This window comes from Canis lupus, chromosome 34, assembly GCF_011100685.1.
Source record: "Canis lupus familiaris isolate Mischka breed German Shepherd chromosome 34, alternate assembly UU_Cfam_GSD_1.0, whole genome shotgun sequence".
Classification (NCBI taxonomy): domain Eukaryota; kingdom Metazoa; phylum Chordata; class Mammalia; order Carnivora; family Canidae; genus Canis; species Canis lupus.
Genome location: NC_049255.1, coordinates 36182363 through 36199069, shown reverse-complemented (window position 1 = coordinate 36199069; position 16707 = coordinate 36182363). Strand labels below are relative to the sequence as shown.

General features: G+C 37.0%; 1 protein-coding gene across 8 annotated transcripts in view; it reads left to right on the top strand.

The window, feature by feature from the left end:
* PLD1 (phospholipase D1) overlaps positions 1-16707 on the top strand; it is a 204828-nt gene that overhangs the window by 171711 nt on the left and 16410 nt on the right. For all 8 annotated transcript variants that reach the window (XM_038583904.1, XM_038583901.1, XM_038583903.1 and 5 more), the window contains one exon: positions 11573-11707. In XM_038583904.1, the coding sequence (XP_038439832.1) occupies positions 11573-11707 (135 nt within the window). The remainder of the gene's footprint in view (positions 1-11572; positions 11708-16707) is intronic.

The window sequence follows — 16707 nt, the reverse complement described above, 5'->3', positions numbered from 1 at the left end:
GGAACAAAATAGATATGCTACATGTGGAAAACAAATAGCAAAATGGCAGTAATAACTCCTTCCAGATATAAAATGGATTAAGTTCTCTAAGTATAGAGATTAACAGAATGAAATTTTTTGTTTGTTTGTTTCTTTTTAAGTAGGGTCCACACTGGGTGTGTAGATCAAGACTTGAACTGAAGTCAAGAGTCAGATGCTTAACTGACTGAGCCACCCAGACACCCCGGGAATGTTTTCTTGACCCAGCTATATGCTATCTACTAGAGACTCTAGAATCAAGATACAAATAGGTTGGAGGTAGAAGGATGGTAAAATATGTTCTATGCAAACAATAACCAAAGAAAAAAATAGCTAGAGTGTCTATAGTAATATCAGACGAAATTGATCTTAAGACAAAAACTTTTATGAGAGGATGCTATGTGATCATAAAAAGGTCAATCCATTAAGAAAATATCAGAATTATAAACATGTAGGTAACTAACAACAGAGCCCAAAAGTACATAAAGCAAAAACTGACAGAATTGAAGTGATAAATAGACAGTTTAGAAATCATAGCTGGTGTCTTCAGTACCTCATGTTCAATATTGTATAGAACAGTTGGACAAAGAGCACTGAAACCGAAGACTTAAGACTATAAATCAACTAGACCTAGCAGATATCTATAGAAGACTCCAGTTAATAACAACAGAGTACACATTCTCACGTACACATGAAACATTCACCAGGATAGACAAAATAGCAGGCCATAAAACAAGTCACAATAGATTTAAAAGGATTGAAATCATACAAAGTGTGTTCTCTGGACACAGTGGAATGAAATTATACATTCATAACAAAAGGAAAATTTAGAAGTTCACAAAGAGATGGAATAACCAAAGAATCAAACAATAAACAGGAATATTAGAAAATACTTTGAGATGAATGTAAATGGAAACATATCAAAACTTGGGAGACGCATCTAAAGCAATGCTTAGAAATTTATAGCTATTAACATACCTATATTAAAAAAGAAGAAAGATATCAAATCAATAACCAAACCCTAACTGGAAAAAGGACAAATTAAACTCAAAGATGGCAGAACGATGTAAATAATGTAGATCAGAGGGGAAATAAATGAGAGAATGGAAAAACAATAGAATTATGAAACCAAACGTTGGTGGATTTTTTTGGGGAAAGAATGACAAAATTGACAAACCTTTAGCTAGATCTAAGTAAAAGAAAAACAAAAATAGAGAAAACCCACATTACAAAAAAAGGAGTATAAAAGAACATTACAAATAGTTGTATGTCAACAAATTAGTTAACCTAGATAAGATGGACAAATTCCTAGAGATACATAAACTACCAAAACTGAATGAAGAAGAAATTGAAACTGCATAGATTTATTTATTTATTTAATTCATTCATTCATTCATTTATTTATTCATGAGAGACACAGAGAGAGAGGCAGAGCCAGGCAGGGAAGAAGTAGGCTCCATGCAGGGAGCCCGATGTGGGACTCGATCCGGGGTCTCCAGGATCATGCCCTGGGCTGAAGGTGGCTCTAAACTGCTGAGCCACCCAGGCTGCCCTGAATAGATTTATAATAAGCAAAGAAACTAAGTAATTGAGAGACTTCCTATTAAGAAAAGCCCAAGCTCAGATGGCTTTTTGGTGAATTCTCCCATCTACAAAAGAACACCAATTCTTCACAAACCTTTCCCGCCCCGCCCCCTGCCAAAAAAATATGGAAGAAGGGAATACTCCTAGCCCATTCAATGAGACTAATATTACCTTGATGTCAAAACCAAAGTCATTATAAGAAAGCTACAGGCCAATATCTCTTGTGAATATAGACCGAGAATAGCTCACTGCAATATTACTAAGCTGACTCTAATAATATAAATACAAGTCAAAACTACAACGAGATATCACGTCACACTTGTTGGAATGGCTAAAACCAGCAACACGAGAAACAACAGATGTTGGCAAAGATGTGGAGAAAGGGGAGCCCCCTCGCACAGTTTGGGAATGCAAACTGGTGCAGCCAGTCTAGAAAGGAGTATGACGGTTCTTCAGAAAATTAAAAATAGAACTACCCTGTGATCCAGTGATTGCACTACTAGGTATTTACCCAAACAATACAAGAATACTACTAATTCAAAGGGATACATGCACCCTGATGTTTATAGCAGCATTATCTACAATAGCCAATTTATGGAAACAGCTCAACTGTCCATCAACTGATGAATGGGTACACGCACACACACACACACACACACTGAAATATTACTTAGCCATATAAATAATAAAATCTTGCCATTTGTAATGAAATAGATGGACCTAGAGAGTATAATGCTACATGAAATAGCTCAGAGGAAGACAAATACCATATGATTTCACTCATGTGGAATTTAAGAAACAAAACAAATGAGCAAAAGGAAAAAAGAGAGCAAAAGAGTCAAACCAAGAAGCTGACTCTTAACTACAGAGAACTAACTGGTGGTTGTCAGAGGGGAGGTAGGTAGGGGAGGGTTAAGTAGGTGATGAGGATTAAGGAGCGCACTTGTAATAAGTATAGGGTGTTGTATGGAGGTGTCAAAGCACTATATTTGTATACCTGAAACTAGTATGACACTGAACATTAACTAGAATTTCAATAAAAACTTTTACAAAGTGATATAGGCTCTTTGGAAAGCAAATTGGTATTTCCCTATAAATTAAACATGGAGTTATCATGTAGCCCAGCAGTTCTGCTCCATAGTATATACTGAAGAGAAACATAGTCCTATGAAAACACAAGTCCACACAGACACTTGTAAGTAAATGTTTATAACAGCATTATTCATAATAGCGAAAAACTCAAAACAACCTAAATATCCATTAGCTGATCAGTGTAGAAACAAAGTGTTTATTTCTATACCGTGGAAAATTATTTATATGTAAAAAGGAATGTACTGATATATGCTACAACATGGATGAACTTTGCAAATGTCATGGTAGGTAAAAAGCCAAACACAAAAGGTCACATATTCTATAATTCCATTTTTTATTAAATGTTTTTAATAGGTAAATCTGTAGAGTCAGGACAGAAAATTAGTCATAGCTAGGGTCTATAGAGTGGAATCGGGAGTGACTTCTAATTGGTATGACATTTCTCTTTGTTGTAATAAAAATGTCTTAAAATTAGTGGTGATGATCGCACGGCTTTGTGAATGTACTAAAAAAAACACTGAATTGTACATTTTAAAGGGAAGAATTATATAGTGTCTATGGATTTATGAATAATTTGGAAGCTTTCAAAATAATTAAGCTTTTATTTTTAGTACATGATAAGTTAAAATATATACTCTGTGTATGTGTATTGGATGCTTAATGATTTTTTTTGCTAATGAGTTGCTCAGTCAACTCTAAAAACAACTTTAGACACAAAAGAAATATGTACATTACCCATAATACTTTCCAAAGTTATATGTAATTGCATCTAAGACAGAGGAGATTTACCAGAGCATTACCCCGTCTCTGTTTCTGATGGCTTAAAGTGAAGATAATAATGAATGAATAAGTCCCTAAAAGAAGTATTGACAAAAACAGAATCGGAAAAGCCACTCAGTGGTGACAGTGACTAGCAAAAATGTGAAGGGTGAGGTTCTAGGAGAATAAAAAGTCAGAACAAGCCTATAATTTAGTTTCTCAACCATAAAAATGCCTGTGCTTATTATAAAGCATTCCTTTGGCTCTGGACCCTTTTCCTGTCTTTGTCCATTCAGGGGAAAAATTGGATTTTAACACAAGAAGTAATTTCAATGTTAAGCCCTCTTATGAAAAGAGTTCCAAGCACCCTGGGAACAAGTCAAAATCAGGCATCTCAGTAGGGAAAAATGTTCATACTCCCAACATAAAGAACAGATTAATCACATAATGCCCCTTTCTGAGGTACAATGTCGCATTGTTGGTTTTGTTTTTGTAAATGTGTAGTGGGTTGTAAATACATGAACTAGCTAATCTCTAATTGGATAGAGAACTGTAGTTCTCTACTGTTTCAGTTCTTTAGAAATAACCAAACTTCTGCAATGAATATGTTAAAATTCCTCAAAAGAAAGCCAGCTGCTATTAGTGGACTGTAATTATCATACGCACCAATCTTTGGGGATCCAGGGTTTAATTTAAAGCATTTCCTTCTCATTTTTTATAATTTTGTGAATTACGGCTTTTCAGCAGCAATTGAATATAATTTAACAAAGGGTCGAGAGGTTTTTCAGTCAGGAGGTAGAAACGTACGTATACGGAGTGCTACAACTTTTGAAGTAACAGAAGTCTAGAACAGCAAGCTCTTGAAGTCTGTTCAGGAAACTTCCCTGTAAACATCAAGAGTCTGTTGTATTGAGTTCCCATCTTTTGAGGTGTGTGTGTGCCGGTGTTCCCAACAGACCTGGCCTCGGGGCCTATATACACCCCCAGGTTCTCGGATACCCCCATGACATATGATTTGAAAACCTCCTGATACTTTTCCAGGAATGGCTCTATGTCACTGCTTCTCCATGCTCCTGGCATCCCCATTCTTGGTCCAGAGGGCACCTGCTTCCTCAGTTTAGCCTCAGCCTCACGCTAACATCGCCAGCTTTGCATCCATGACCCGTTGAGCCAGGTTTCTTCAAGGAATACAGTACTGGCCAAAATAGCTTCTCCGTTTGCTTCTTCTTCTTGTCTGGTGGACTCATTCACCTCGTAGGTGCGTGTCCCCACTGCGTGTGACAGGCTGTGCTTTCATCCGAAGTGCCCACCTTCTGCCCAGGACCCTGATCTTGCCTTCTGGGTTCTGTTGTCGGTACTAACCTTCAGCCTTCTTCTGTGAGGGGCATTTCTCACAAAGAAACAAAGAGTTTATCCCTTCATAGGAGCTATTTTATCGGTGAGGACGGATGGGAAGCAGGTGTGGACGGTGGGCTGCGAGGCTGTCCAGCCCTTTGGTCTGTTGCCGATATCCTCCATCCTTGCTTGGAGTGGCACAAATCTGTGCCTTAGAAAATGACGTATTATTACATGTCAGGCGGCAAGGCTAGTCAGCCTCACTGATCTTTTTAAAAAATTATTTCAAGATGATTTCAGACTTAGGCACCTGGGTGACTCAGACGCATAGTTATAGCATCTGGCTCTTGGCTCAGGTCGTGATCTCAGGGTTGTGGGTTCGAGCCCCCCCCCCCCCAAGTTGGGCTCTGTGCTCAGAAAGGAGTCTACTTAAGATTCTCTCCCTCTGCCCCTCCACCCCTCCACTTGTGCACGCTCTCTCTCTCTCTCTTCCTGAGAGAGAATAATTAATAAATAAATGATCTTTAAAAATAATAATAATGATTTCAGACTTATAGAAGGAATTTTAGAACTTTCATACACTCTTCATCCTGATTTCCCTGTTTTCCTTCTTTGCTTTTATTCTTTCATAATAGGTAGATACCTAGAGAGATAGGAGGGGTCTTCCCCAATGAATCATTTAGGAGTAAGTCACAGACCTAATGCCCATGGACCTGTAAATACCTGAGTGTGTGTTTCTGGGAAAAAGCAGGATATTTTCAAAAGCGGCAATAATTCAATAAACAAAATGAATGGAATTAGCATTGATACTATTATCCTGTTGGTAAACCTTACTGAACTTTTGCCAATTGTCTTCCAAGTGTCCCTTATCGCAAAAGGGGGGAAAATGTTGCTGTCTCATCCAGGAGACGTTCATCAGTCGTGTGTTGCAATCATGTGTCTTTCTTTTCCTTTAATAATAATGCCTCAATCTTTTTTTTTTTTTTTTTTGGAGGGTGAAGGTACTTCCATAATCTTGATATATCTGAAGAATACAGAGTAGTTATTTTGTAAAATAGCCTTCAGTTTGGTTTTGTCTGTTGTTTCCCCATGATTAGAATCAGGGACTTTGAGCAGGAATAGCACAGAAGTGATAGATTCTTCTTCATGTGCCGTAATAGAAGGAACAGGATACTGATTTGCCCCATTACTGATTGTAATTTTGATCATTTAGTGAAGGTGGTATCTGCCAGGTTTCCCGCCTATAAATTAGTATTTTTCCTTTGTAGTAATAAATATTTTGTGGGGAAAACCCTTTGAGTCTATATAAATATCCTGCTTTTCATCAAACATTCACCCACTGGCTTTTACATACATTCATGATTCTTACCTGAATCAATGATTACTACTATGATTCAATTATTACTACTGTGATAGTTGCCAAATGCTGATCATTTCTTCTATGTTCATTACTGTCTTCTCAATTTCTCACTTGGAATTCTATGGTAAAGAGAGTTTCCCCTTTTCTTCCTCATTTGTGGATTTATGTATTTGATGTATTTGTATTGGTACGGATTTATGGATTCTTATTTTATTCATTGAGCATGATTTTAATGTCTCGCTTGCACAGGTTTGGCCAGTGAGCCCCTTTAGGGGTTGGCTCCTATGTGCTTTTGATATGTTCCCATCAGCCTGTTTTTCTTGATGGCATGAGAATTCCATACTCATCCTGCATAGTCCCAGAACTAGCCCTAGAATCAATCAATCATTTCTCCAAGAAACCTGGATTCTTCTAGTGGAAAATGACAGGAACTGAAATCTGGGTATAAATAGGGTCATCGCTACTGGGATATCATTGCTTTAAGACCCATCTTACACAGATTACCATCTATCACCCGTCAATATATCAATTTATCCATCTGTCTTTGTACTAATGCTCCTAATTCCAATCCCACACTACAGAATTCTTCCAGCCATCTCTCTTTCTATTTTTATAGCTCATTTCTCTTACAGTGATAAACCTAGCTCCTGGTATCTACAATACATGGATTTATTTCCTCAATCCTAGAATATACAGAAAATAGTTTTAGAATTGCTAGCCCATACCACTATGAAAAATAAACCTACTCACTCGAATTCAATATTTGTTTGCATTTCTTTTTGTCTTTAGCCAAAGGGTATATATGCTTAAAAGTCAGTGTTCAAAATTTACTTGGGTTATGTTATTATTTTGAAATATAGTTAGATTCATTTCCTTCAGTTTGTATTCCATTTTGGAGGCGGTTTTTTCTATCTCTTTCTTGATTTCTTTTTGTGTGTGTGCATACGATATACTTCCAATAGTCAGAACCATAAAAATGGCATCCGTGGGTAAGTGTCCCTTCCCTATACCTTCTGTCCATTTCCTCCCCACCCATCTATTCTATCCTATTCCCTCACATCCACTATCGGTAGCCAATTTTGTCAGTTTCTAGATTATTCTTACAGTGTTTCTTTTTGTACAAAGGAGCAGATATATGTATATGTTCTTATTCCTCCCATATCAGTTCATAGAGCTCTTCGTTCCTTTTTATGTCTGCATAGTCGTCCATGTATAGATTTGCCATAGTCAGTACAGTCATTCCCCTCTGTGTGGGCATTTAGATTATTTTCAGTATTTTCCAATGACAGTTATGCAATGAATAACCTTGTGCATATATTGTTTGGAAGTGAATATTTAGGGTAAATGTCTAGGATGGGGTTGCTAACGCTGAATAAAATAAGTCAGAGAAACACAAATATATGATTTCACTCATATGTAGAATTTAAGACACAAAACAAAGGAGCAAAGGGAAAAAAGAGACACAAACCAAGACACAGACATAACAATAGAGAACAAGCTGATGGTTACCAGAGGGGAGGTGAGTGGGGGCGGGACTGGGGGAAATGGGTGATGGGGATTAAGGAGCTACTTTATCATGATGAAAACATAAATGAAATAATTTTTAAAATATCCTTTTTGTTAGATATTGCCAAACTTCCCCCCCCCCAAAAAAAATGTGTACCAATTTGGTTTCTCACCACCAATGCATGAGAGAGCCTGCTTCAACACAGCCTCACTAACAGAATGTGTTCGTTTTTGTCAATATCATAGGTAAGAAGTGGTTTCTCGGTGTAGTTTTGCATTTCTGTTATGAGTGAGGAAGAATATCTTTTCATTTGTGTGAATTGTCCATTTATGTCTTTTGCTCATTTTGTTCCATCAAGATTTTGATATTTTTCTCCCTTTAGTTATTAAGACTTCTCTATAGATTTGGATTTTTAGCTGTTTATGATACATGCTGTGAATACTTTCTCCCATTTTGTTGTTTATCTTTTTTTTTTTTTTTTTTTGCTTGTGGTGTTTTCTATCGTGTGTGTGTGTGTGTGTGTGTGTGTGTGTGTGTGTTCTAAGATTTTATTTAGGGATGCCTGAGTGGCTGGGATGCCTGGGTGGCTCAGTGGTTGAGCATCTGCCTTCGGCTCAGGGTGTGATCCCTGGATCCAGGATCGAGTCCCACATTTTGCTCTCATGAGACACAGAGAGAAGCAGGGACACAGGCAGAGGGAGAAGCAGGCCTCCTGTGGGGAGCCTGATGTGGGACTTGATCCCAGGACCCCGGGTCATGACCTAAGCTACCCAGGTGCCCCGTCCTGTGTTTTCTTTTTTAAAAAATCTAGGCAAAGTTACTGATATTTTTCTTGTATTGCCTGTAGATAGTTACAAGCCTTCCTCACACTCGGGTTATATAAGAATTCACTGTTTTCTTCTAACACTTGTGTCTTTTCATATGCTTGCACTTCTATCTCTGTCCATTTGGAGTTTACTCTTGTGATTGGTATAAGGTATGTATGTAATTTTTCTTTTTCAAATAGCTATTCAATGATACTAGTACCTTTTATTTAAAAGCCCTAGGCCTTTATGCAAAAGTCCTTGTCATATGAGATGCCATTTTTATCATATGCAAAATTTTTATATGTGCTTGAGCTTCTTTCTTGACTTTCTATTCCATTCAGTGGTTTAGTTGTCTGTTTATGTACTGGAGCAACACTGTTCTAATTATACAGCCTTGGTATGTGTTAATATCAGACAGGGTTAATGCCCTCCTCAGTGCTTTGCTTTTCCAGTTTTTTCATAGTCATTCATGGATGTTTATTTTACCATATGTCAAGTTTTCTGACTCCATAAAAACATGTTGGTATTTCTACTGAGATTATATTAAATTTATAAATTAACATGGAGAGAGTTAGCATCCTCTTGATGTTGAATTATTCTATCCCAGAACAAGGCAAGTCTTTTCATTTGTTCAAGTCTATTGTTGTGTCTTTTGATAGCATTTTAACGTTTTCTTCATAAAGATTTCTCAGTCTATTGATAGTTTATCGTTTATCTGTGTGTTTTATCTTTTTACTGCCATTGTAAGCAGTGTATTGTCTGATTTTATCTTCTAAATGGTTATTGTTTGTGTGTATGAAGCCTATTGATTTCTATGTTAATTTATATCCTGTTATCACATTTAATTCTTTTATCATTTGAGATAGTTTTATCATTGATTCCCCAAGCATAGTATCATATTATGTAGAAATGGAGCTGGTTTTCCTTATGTGATTTTTCTTGTCTAAATGTATTGGCTGATATGTCCAAGGCAATGTTAATAGCGTTGAAGATACTCTACATATACTGTATATGTATAATATATATATTATATGTTTTTAAGCATATTAAGAAAGTATTCATAATTTTCTTCTTTCTTCATTGTTTTTATCCAGAATTGGTGCTGAATTATACCAAAAGCTTTTCAAAAGCATCTGTTATAATCATAGGATTTTTCTTCCTCGACTATCATTATCATGTTTTATATTAATGGATGTCGTCATATTGAGCAGATTTGCACCACTGGAATGCATCTCACTTTATCATGATGTATGATTTTCTGAAAGTGTGCCACTAATCTTAAGACTATAAATACCAAAGCTCTATAATAGTATCATTCAAAGAATGATCTCCTCTAAGGCATTTATTGAATTACAGATTTCTCCTGAATCAGAACCTCTGGGAGGGTTTCCAGATTTTACTTCTAACAGGTCCTTATGCACACTGAGAACCATTGGCCTACCATGTTGTTCAATGTGGACTTTTTATGGGAAGTCGCTGCAAAAAATTATTTACTTTAGCAAGGAATTTGCTCTATGATTCCTTTAAAAGTCTGCTTTGTATCTCAAAACTTTAGTTCATGAGCCAGCTGCAGGAAAATAGATAATACAAAAAAACCAAAAGCTAAAATAATAGTTGTCAGCTGACTATCCATCCATGAATTCACTCATTTATTTACCTTTCTTTTGGAGATACAAAAATGTATAAGACCTCCATAATGGTAGGAGAAAAGGAGGATTAAATTAATATTTGTAAAATAATATGCTAGGTGTTATATTAGAAATATTTTCCGGGAATTTTATGTGTATGATGGGCTTAAAAGAAGAAATGCCTCTTTCTCCTGGATCAGAGGAGATTTAAAGAGGAGTTGATGCTTTAGATGAGGCATCTTTCCAATATAACATTAATAAATGGGGAAGAAATTGATTTATACAGATCTTGTTAATATGAAACTTTTTAGAAATGCATCTCTTACACATGATGTGCTAGTACACCAACACATCAACTCTTGACAAACAGCTATAATATTATTTACATCTATAAGAGAAAGGTGACCTGTAAATGGAGGAATCTCTATATATAACCTATGAATGAATTTCTTTCCAAGATATCCGAATTTAATAGAAACCCTGAGTAACATTAACAGAATAATAGAAAGCATCAGTAATACATGGAAACTTCAGTAAACAGAACATGAACTGCTATTGTTTTTATTAGTATGCTTCAGAGTCTCTTAAAGAAAAAAAATTATATTCTGTTTCTATTAGAACTCGTGATGGTTTGGTTCCACTCGATTTATTCTTAGTATAAGACTTTCCTTATCCAGGACAACTGCTATGTGGGAGAGGGACCATAAAATTCTGTGACTAGCATTCACTCCGGGATAATGGTTATGGGTTGGCTTGGTATGGAATGCATTTCTTCTTATCACATGAATGGCCCTCATGTGATGACAGGGTGGCATTTTATTTTATTTTTTTTTTCAGGGTGGCATTTTAAAGTACAAACCTGGTATGGCTTGCTCTGAAAAAGATTCTCCAAAGTCAAATATAGTTAGGATTCTTTCATTTCCTAATTTTAATGATTTAGAAGGAGGATTATTTAATCGCCAGCATTTTTGTTTACCCAAAGTTTATAAAATTTAACTGCTGCTCTGCGTTCAATATGCTACACTATGTGTACATCGAGTAGTTTGGGCATTATTTTTGGATCTAATTTAAACTGCAGCAGGTGTCAACCGAGATAGATGCAAATGTCACACTGAAGTCTTGAGTTATCTAGTCTGGCTCTGCTTTAATTATCACTCCAGTAGTTACTTGCCAAATCATTAAAATAAATTTTTCATCATATTGTATATATTATTGGATTGCCTCGGGAAAAGATAATTCTTACAAAGCACTCTGGTATGGTTTTTAAAAATATATATCCATCCATATTAATAGTAAAAAACTCTTCTGATAGGAAAAAAACAGAACCTGGGTGAGTTCTGAAATTACATATAGACACACGCTATACAGTCCATTTTTAACCATCTGTTTAAGTAGTAGATTTCTTTTGAAAAACAGTAAAATTTAATGTGCCTCCATTGAACTTGGTCATATTAATTTTAGTACTCTCTTTTTTACTTTATAGTTGGCAATCAGTGGATAAATTACATATCATTCTGTGGCCTTAGAACACATGCAGAGCTTGAAGGAAACCTAGTCACTGAGCTCATCTATGTCCACAGCAAGTTGCTAATTGCGGATGACAACACTGTTATTATCGGTAAGTACATGGCCTATTATTGTGTTGCTTGCTAGTTGACTTCATGCAATAATCCTCCTTTCTCTTCCTCCCAAGATTCCTTCACAGTTGAGAGGGACCATAACATGACATCTGAAGCATTCTTGTTCACTTATGTCCTTTCTAATCCCTGTTTTTATCTGTGAAGAAACAGAAGCACAGGACCATTAAATGGCCATTGTGTATATTACAGCAGCCAGAGCAGTGGTTTAACCCAGCAGAGCAGCAATCAGCCTGTTCTCATTAATTCTTTATTACTCCCTTATTTTTATTTTGAATCCAAGTACCTAGATTTTAGGGGCAGAAGGGGGAGACAAGGGGAGGGAAAATGAGCAGCCCAAGTGTCTATTGACTGATGAATGGATAAAGAAGATGTGGTATATATACAATGAAATATTACTCAGCCATAAAATGAAGGCTAACCATTTGCAATAACATGGGTATGATGCTAAGTGAAGTAAGAGAAAGACAAGTACCGTATGATTTCACTCATATGTGGAATTTAAGAAACAAAACAAAGGAACAAAGGGTGGGGGGAAGAGAGACAAACCAAGAAACAGACTAACTATAGAGAACAAAATGGTTACTAGAGGGGACGTGGGTTGGGGGTAGGTGAAGCAAGTGATGGGGATTAAGGAGGGCATTATTGTGATGAGCACTGGATGCTGTATGTAAGGGTTGAATCACTGTATTGTCCACCTGAAATTAACATTAGACAATGTTAACTCACTGGATTTTAAATAGAAACTTAAAAAATAAATTCCCAGAAAAAATAAAGTATAATTTCTTAACTATAATGAGCTACTTCTCTATCTTCCCTATTCTTTGAGAAACTAAATGTGGTAGTGTTTTGAAATTTTTGACAGTAAATATGCCATTTCCATCTCTATCCTTCACTGAGAAAAGAAAAAAAAAATCTCATCTAGGAGTAATGAAATTGTTTTATCTGGAACATGATTTGAAAAGAAAGTAAAAGTAATTCTGAAGCCAGAAAATGTATACACCCTACAGTGTGGTAATACATGTATATGCACACACACACACACACACACACCTATTCTTTTAATAGTTATACAGGGCATTTAGAAAAATATCTGTGTCTTTGATCTCTTGCTGTATAGGGATCCAAATTTTATAGGCATTTATTTACTCTCCTATTCCCCCAATAAACAAAGTTTCTATTGTTTCCCCCAAGCTACTCTGGCCTTGCTCTTCAGAAGCCAATTCTTAGAATATTTTCATATTAAATTTGGCAGTGACAATAGGAAAAGAGACGTATTGATGTTTGCTGAAATGGAAAAACAAACAAAGCCAAATAAAAATCGGCTGATTTCTTCAGCAGGATTTCAGAACTCTTGAAGTAAAAATTGACAGATGTAAATATTTTCTTTTAAAAGGTCATTCTGGCTTTCATTGTGCTTTACTTTGTATAAATGCAAAGTAGTTTGCAGTAACAGAGCTAGCGATTAAATAGGTTTGTTATGTTTTTTAATTGACTGCTTTTCCAGAAAGTTCTCTGAACTCTCAAAGGCTACGGTTTATTTAGCTAGCAATAATCAATCAATCTTGCACATAATTCTTAAACATTTTCTTAAAACCAAAGAAGTGGCCTTGGGAGTATGAAGAGGCTTTACTTGCTAGTCTTTAGGGGCTAGACTTCTTTTTCTCCTTCCCCATGGGCAAAACAGATTTCCCCATGGAAAAATCCAAATATACTTTAGTTTTTTTCTGCGTCAGGGGAAACTCAAAGAGAAGCAGGTTTGTTGCTGCTCCCACACATCAGCCCTGCTTAAATTCATAACCCAGAGAACAATATTTCAAATTCTGAGAGAGGTGTTTGAGAAGTTAGGTTGAAAATATTTTACAGGTGTTAAGTGTTTAAAAGCTTACAAGAGGTTAAAGTAACCTGTGGTTAAATTTTCTAATATGGTAAATGTCTGCCAGAATTATTGAATACTTAAAAGAAAACCAACTATTTATTCTCCCTTTTTCCTTACAAGGAAATGCTTGCTTTCTTGCACTAAAGATTTCTTTTGTGTGCAGCTTTAATTATCTCTTGCCCTGAGTACCCCTGCTGGTCATGAGATCTGTGACCAAGTCCACTTTTCTAATCCATCTTAATATTGGTGCTTAACCAAACTTAACATTTTGCTTGCTTTCCTCAACAAAATAAGGCTATCCTATTGATGAAGTGAAACAGTTTTTTTCAGTATTCACTAATCCACTACAAAGCACAATGGGGTGGGGGTGGGGGGAGATACAAAACTTGAATCAAACAGTGCCACTGCCTACAAAACTCAAGGGTTAGAGGGGAGGCAGGAATTCTTTCCTCTTAACACCAGAACATTGGGGTGGGTATTGCTGAGCAGGAGTAAGCAGGTCCAGAGGCAATCAATGAGATTGGTAGGTGGGAAACTAAGGGGGGAAATGAGTATCAGTGCTTAAAAAACAGGCTTAAAAGTGGCTGATGAAAGTCTGTTGAAGGGCTGACCCAGGAAAGAGGGTTTACCCTTGATCTAATCCCATGGATCTCAACCCTGGCTGCATTAGAGGTGCCTGGGGAGCTTTAAGGATACGTATCATTTAGGGGGACATTTCTTCAAGTCTGCAATTTACTTTAAAATAGATCCCCCAAAGGGTGCCTGAGTAGTTCAGTTGGTTAAGTGTCTGACTCTTGACTTTGACCCAGGTCATGATCTCAGGGTCCTGGGATCCAGCCCCAAGTCGAGATCCCCGCTCAGCAGGGAGTCTGCTTGAGATTCTCTCCCTCTCCCTCTGCCCCTTCCCTCCCCCTCTGCTCACATTGCCTGCTCTCTCTTTCTCTCCCTCTCTCTCAAATAAAATAAAGCTTAAAAAAAAACAGATCCTCCTCCTCCCCCCCCCAGAAAGATGCATTCATAGATAAAGGCATGGAGTGGTACTGGGGGAAAATACCTAATGCGTGGTTCCTACTTCTGGAAATTCTAATTATGGTCCAGTTTGGGACCCAGACATCAAGGTATTTTTATTTTTGTTTTTGGCACTGATATTTTTAAAAAGCCTCCTAAGTGCTGCTCACATGAAGTCAGAGCTGAGAACTTCTGAACTGGAGGTCCAGGGAACACAAGTGGGTAGAAAGTACCAACTAGCCCATTTGGGCCCAATAGAAGAATCCGTTTTCCTTTCAAATAAATAAGCTAAAATAGGGTAGAGTTAGGGTAGATTTGATGTATTAGTTGTCTGTGACTGCTATAACAAATGACCACAAACTTAGTAGCTTCAAACAGCACACATAAATAATCCAAGAGTTGTGTGGGTTGCAACTCCAACGTTGGGCTAAAATCCAGGTCGGCAGGTCTGCATTCCTTCCTGGAGGCTCCAACGGGAAAATCTAGAATCTAATTCCTTGCCTTTTCCAATGCTGAAGTCTGTCAGCATTCCTTGGCTCATGCCCCCTTCCTCCATCTTTGACATGTGACATCTCTATGAAGGTCCCCAAAAGTCTCAACCCGTACTTCTGTAATCACATGTCTCTCAATCCCCTTCACATTTAAAGACTCTTGTGATTATACTGGGCCCACCTGGATCATCCAGGCTAGTCAACCCTGTTTAAGGCCTGCTGATTAGCAACCTTCATTCCCCCTTTGCCGTGTAACACAACATATTCACAGGCTTTGGGGGTTAGAACGTGTTCATCTCTGCAGGCCATTATTCTGCCTACCATAGAAAGATTCACAATTTCTGAAATAAGACATTTTTTAAAAACAAACCACAAAGGAAAAGGCAGACAAATCCAGCTGCATTAAAATTTACAACATATTTATTAAACAGCACTGTAAAGGGGATAAAAAGATAAACCATAAACTGAAAACAGGATATTTGCAACACAGTTAATATTCAAAACCTGTTTTAAAAAAACTACTATAAATCAAGAAACAAAGACAACATCCAAAGGAAAATGGGCAAAGGAATTGTATAGGAACATTACCAAAGAGGATGTACCTGAGGCCCATAAACATTTGAAAGATGTTCATCCTCATTAATCTAACGAGACAAGAGTTTTTAAAAATACCAATTGGCAAAAATGTAAAAGTTGGACAATCCAGGTACTGACAAGGCCGTGGGGCACCAGGGCCTCCTCCAGTCCTATGCACAGAGCCCGAGCAGACTCCCACATGTACCTGCCAGGAAACACATCAGTCAGGAGAGCCTAAGTGAGTATCATAGAAAAACATTAGAAACAACCCAAACATCCATCAACGGGTTTAGAATGAATAAGGCCTGCTGTGCTCATTTGAGGAAAATAATGCACTACGGTCAGACACAGATAAATCCTGAAGACATCATACTGAATAAAAGAAGCAAATCTCAAAAGATTATGATATGGGTCAAAAGTAAACTATTTCTTTGATTAGGAAAGCATGCAGAGCGTGATGAACACAAAATTCTATATAAAATCTCTCTCATGATGGGGAAAGGTCTACATGGGAAGACATCTGAGGGCTTCAGGGATGGGTAATGTTCTGTTTTTCAGCTTGGGTGAATATGTTCAGTGATGTTTATTTTTATTATTGCCTGAGTGGTACATATATGTTTTCATATATTCTTTTGTATTTTGCGGTAGTTCACAGTGTTTAGAGTGTTTCCTATAAGCAGACTTAGAAAAGGTCATTCTCTAAAAATTAAGTGGTTTTAAATTATCAGGGCAATGTGCTAATAAAAGCAAAGGATCGCAGTTACCATAAAGAGTTACCCGTGGAATACAAGGCATGATCGTTGTAAACAATTCAAACTCTAAGGACACATACTGAATAAAAGGTCAAAAATCCCTCTTCGCTACAAGGAGTCCACCACTCTCAACAGTTCAGTGTGAATCTTTCTAGATCCCTTTCTCCTTTACCTCCTATGTTATTTAGAAATGGGATAACAATATATCTGCTGTTCTGAATTTGATTTTCAGAATATGGGACTGTTTAACACTAAGAATGGAGGTGACATTACAC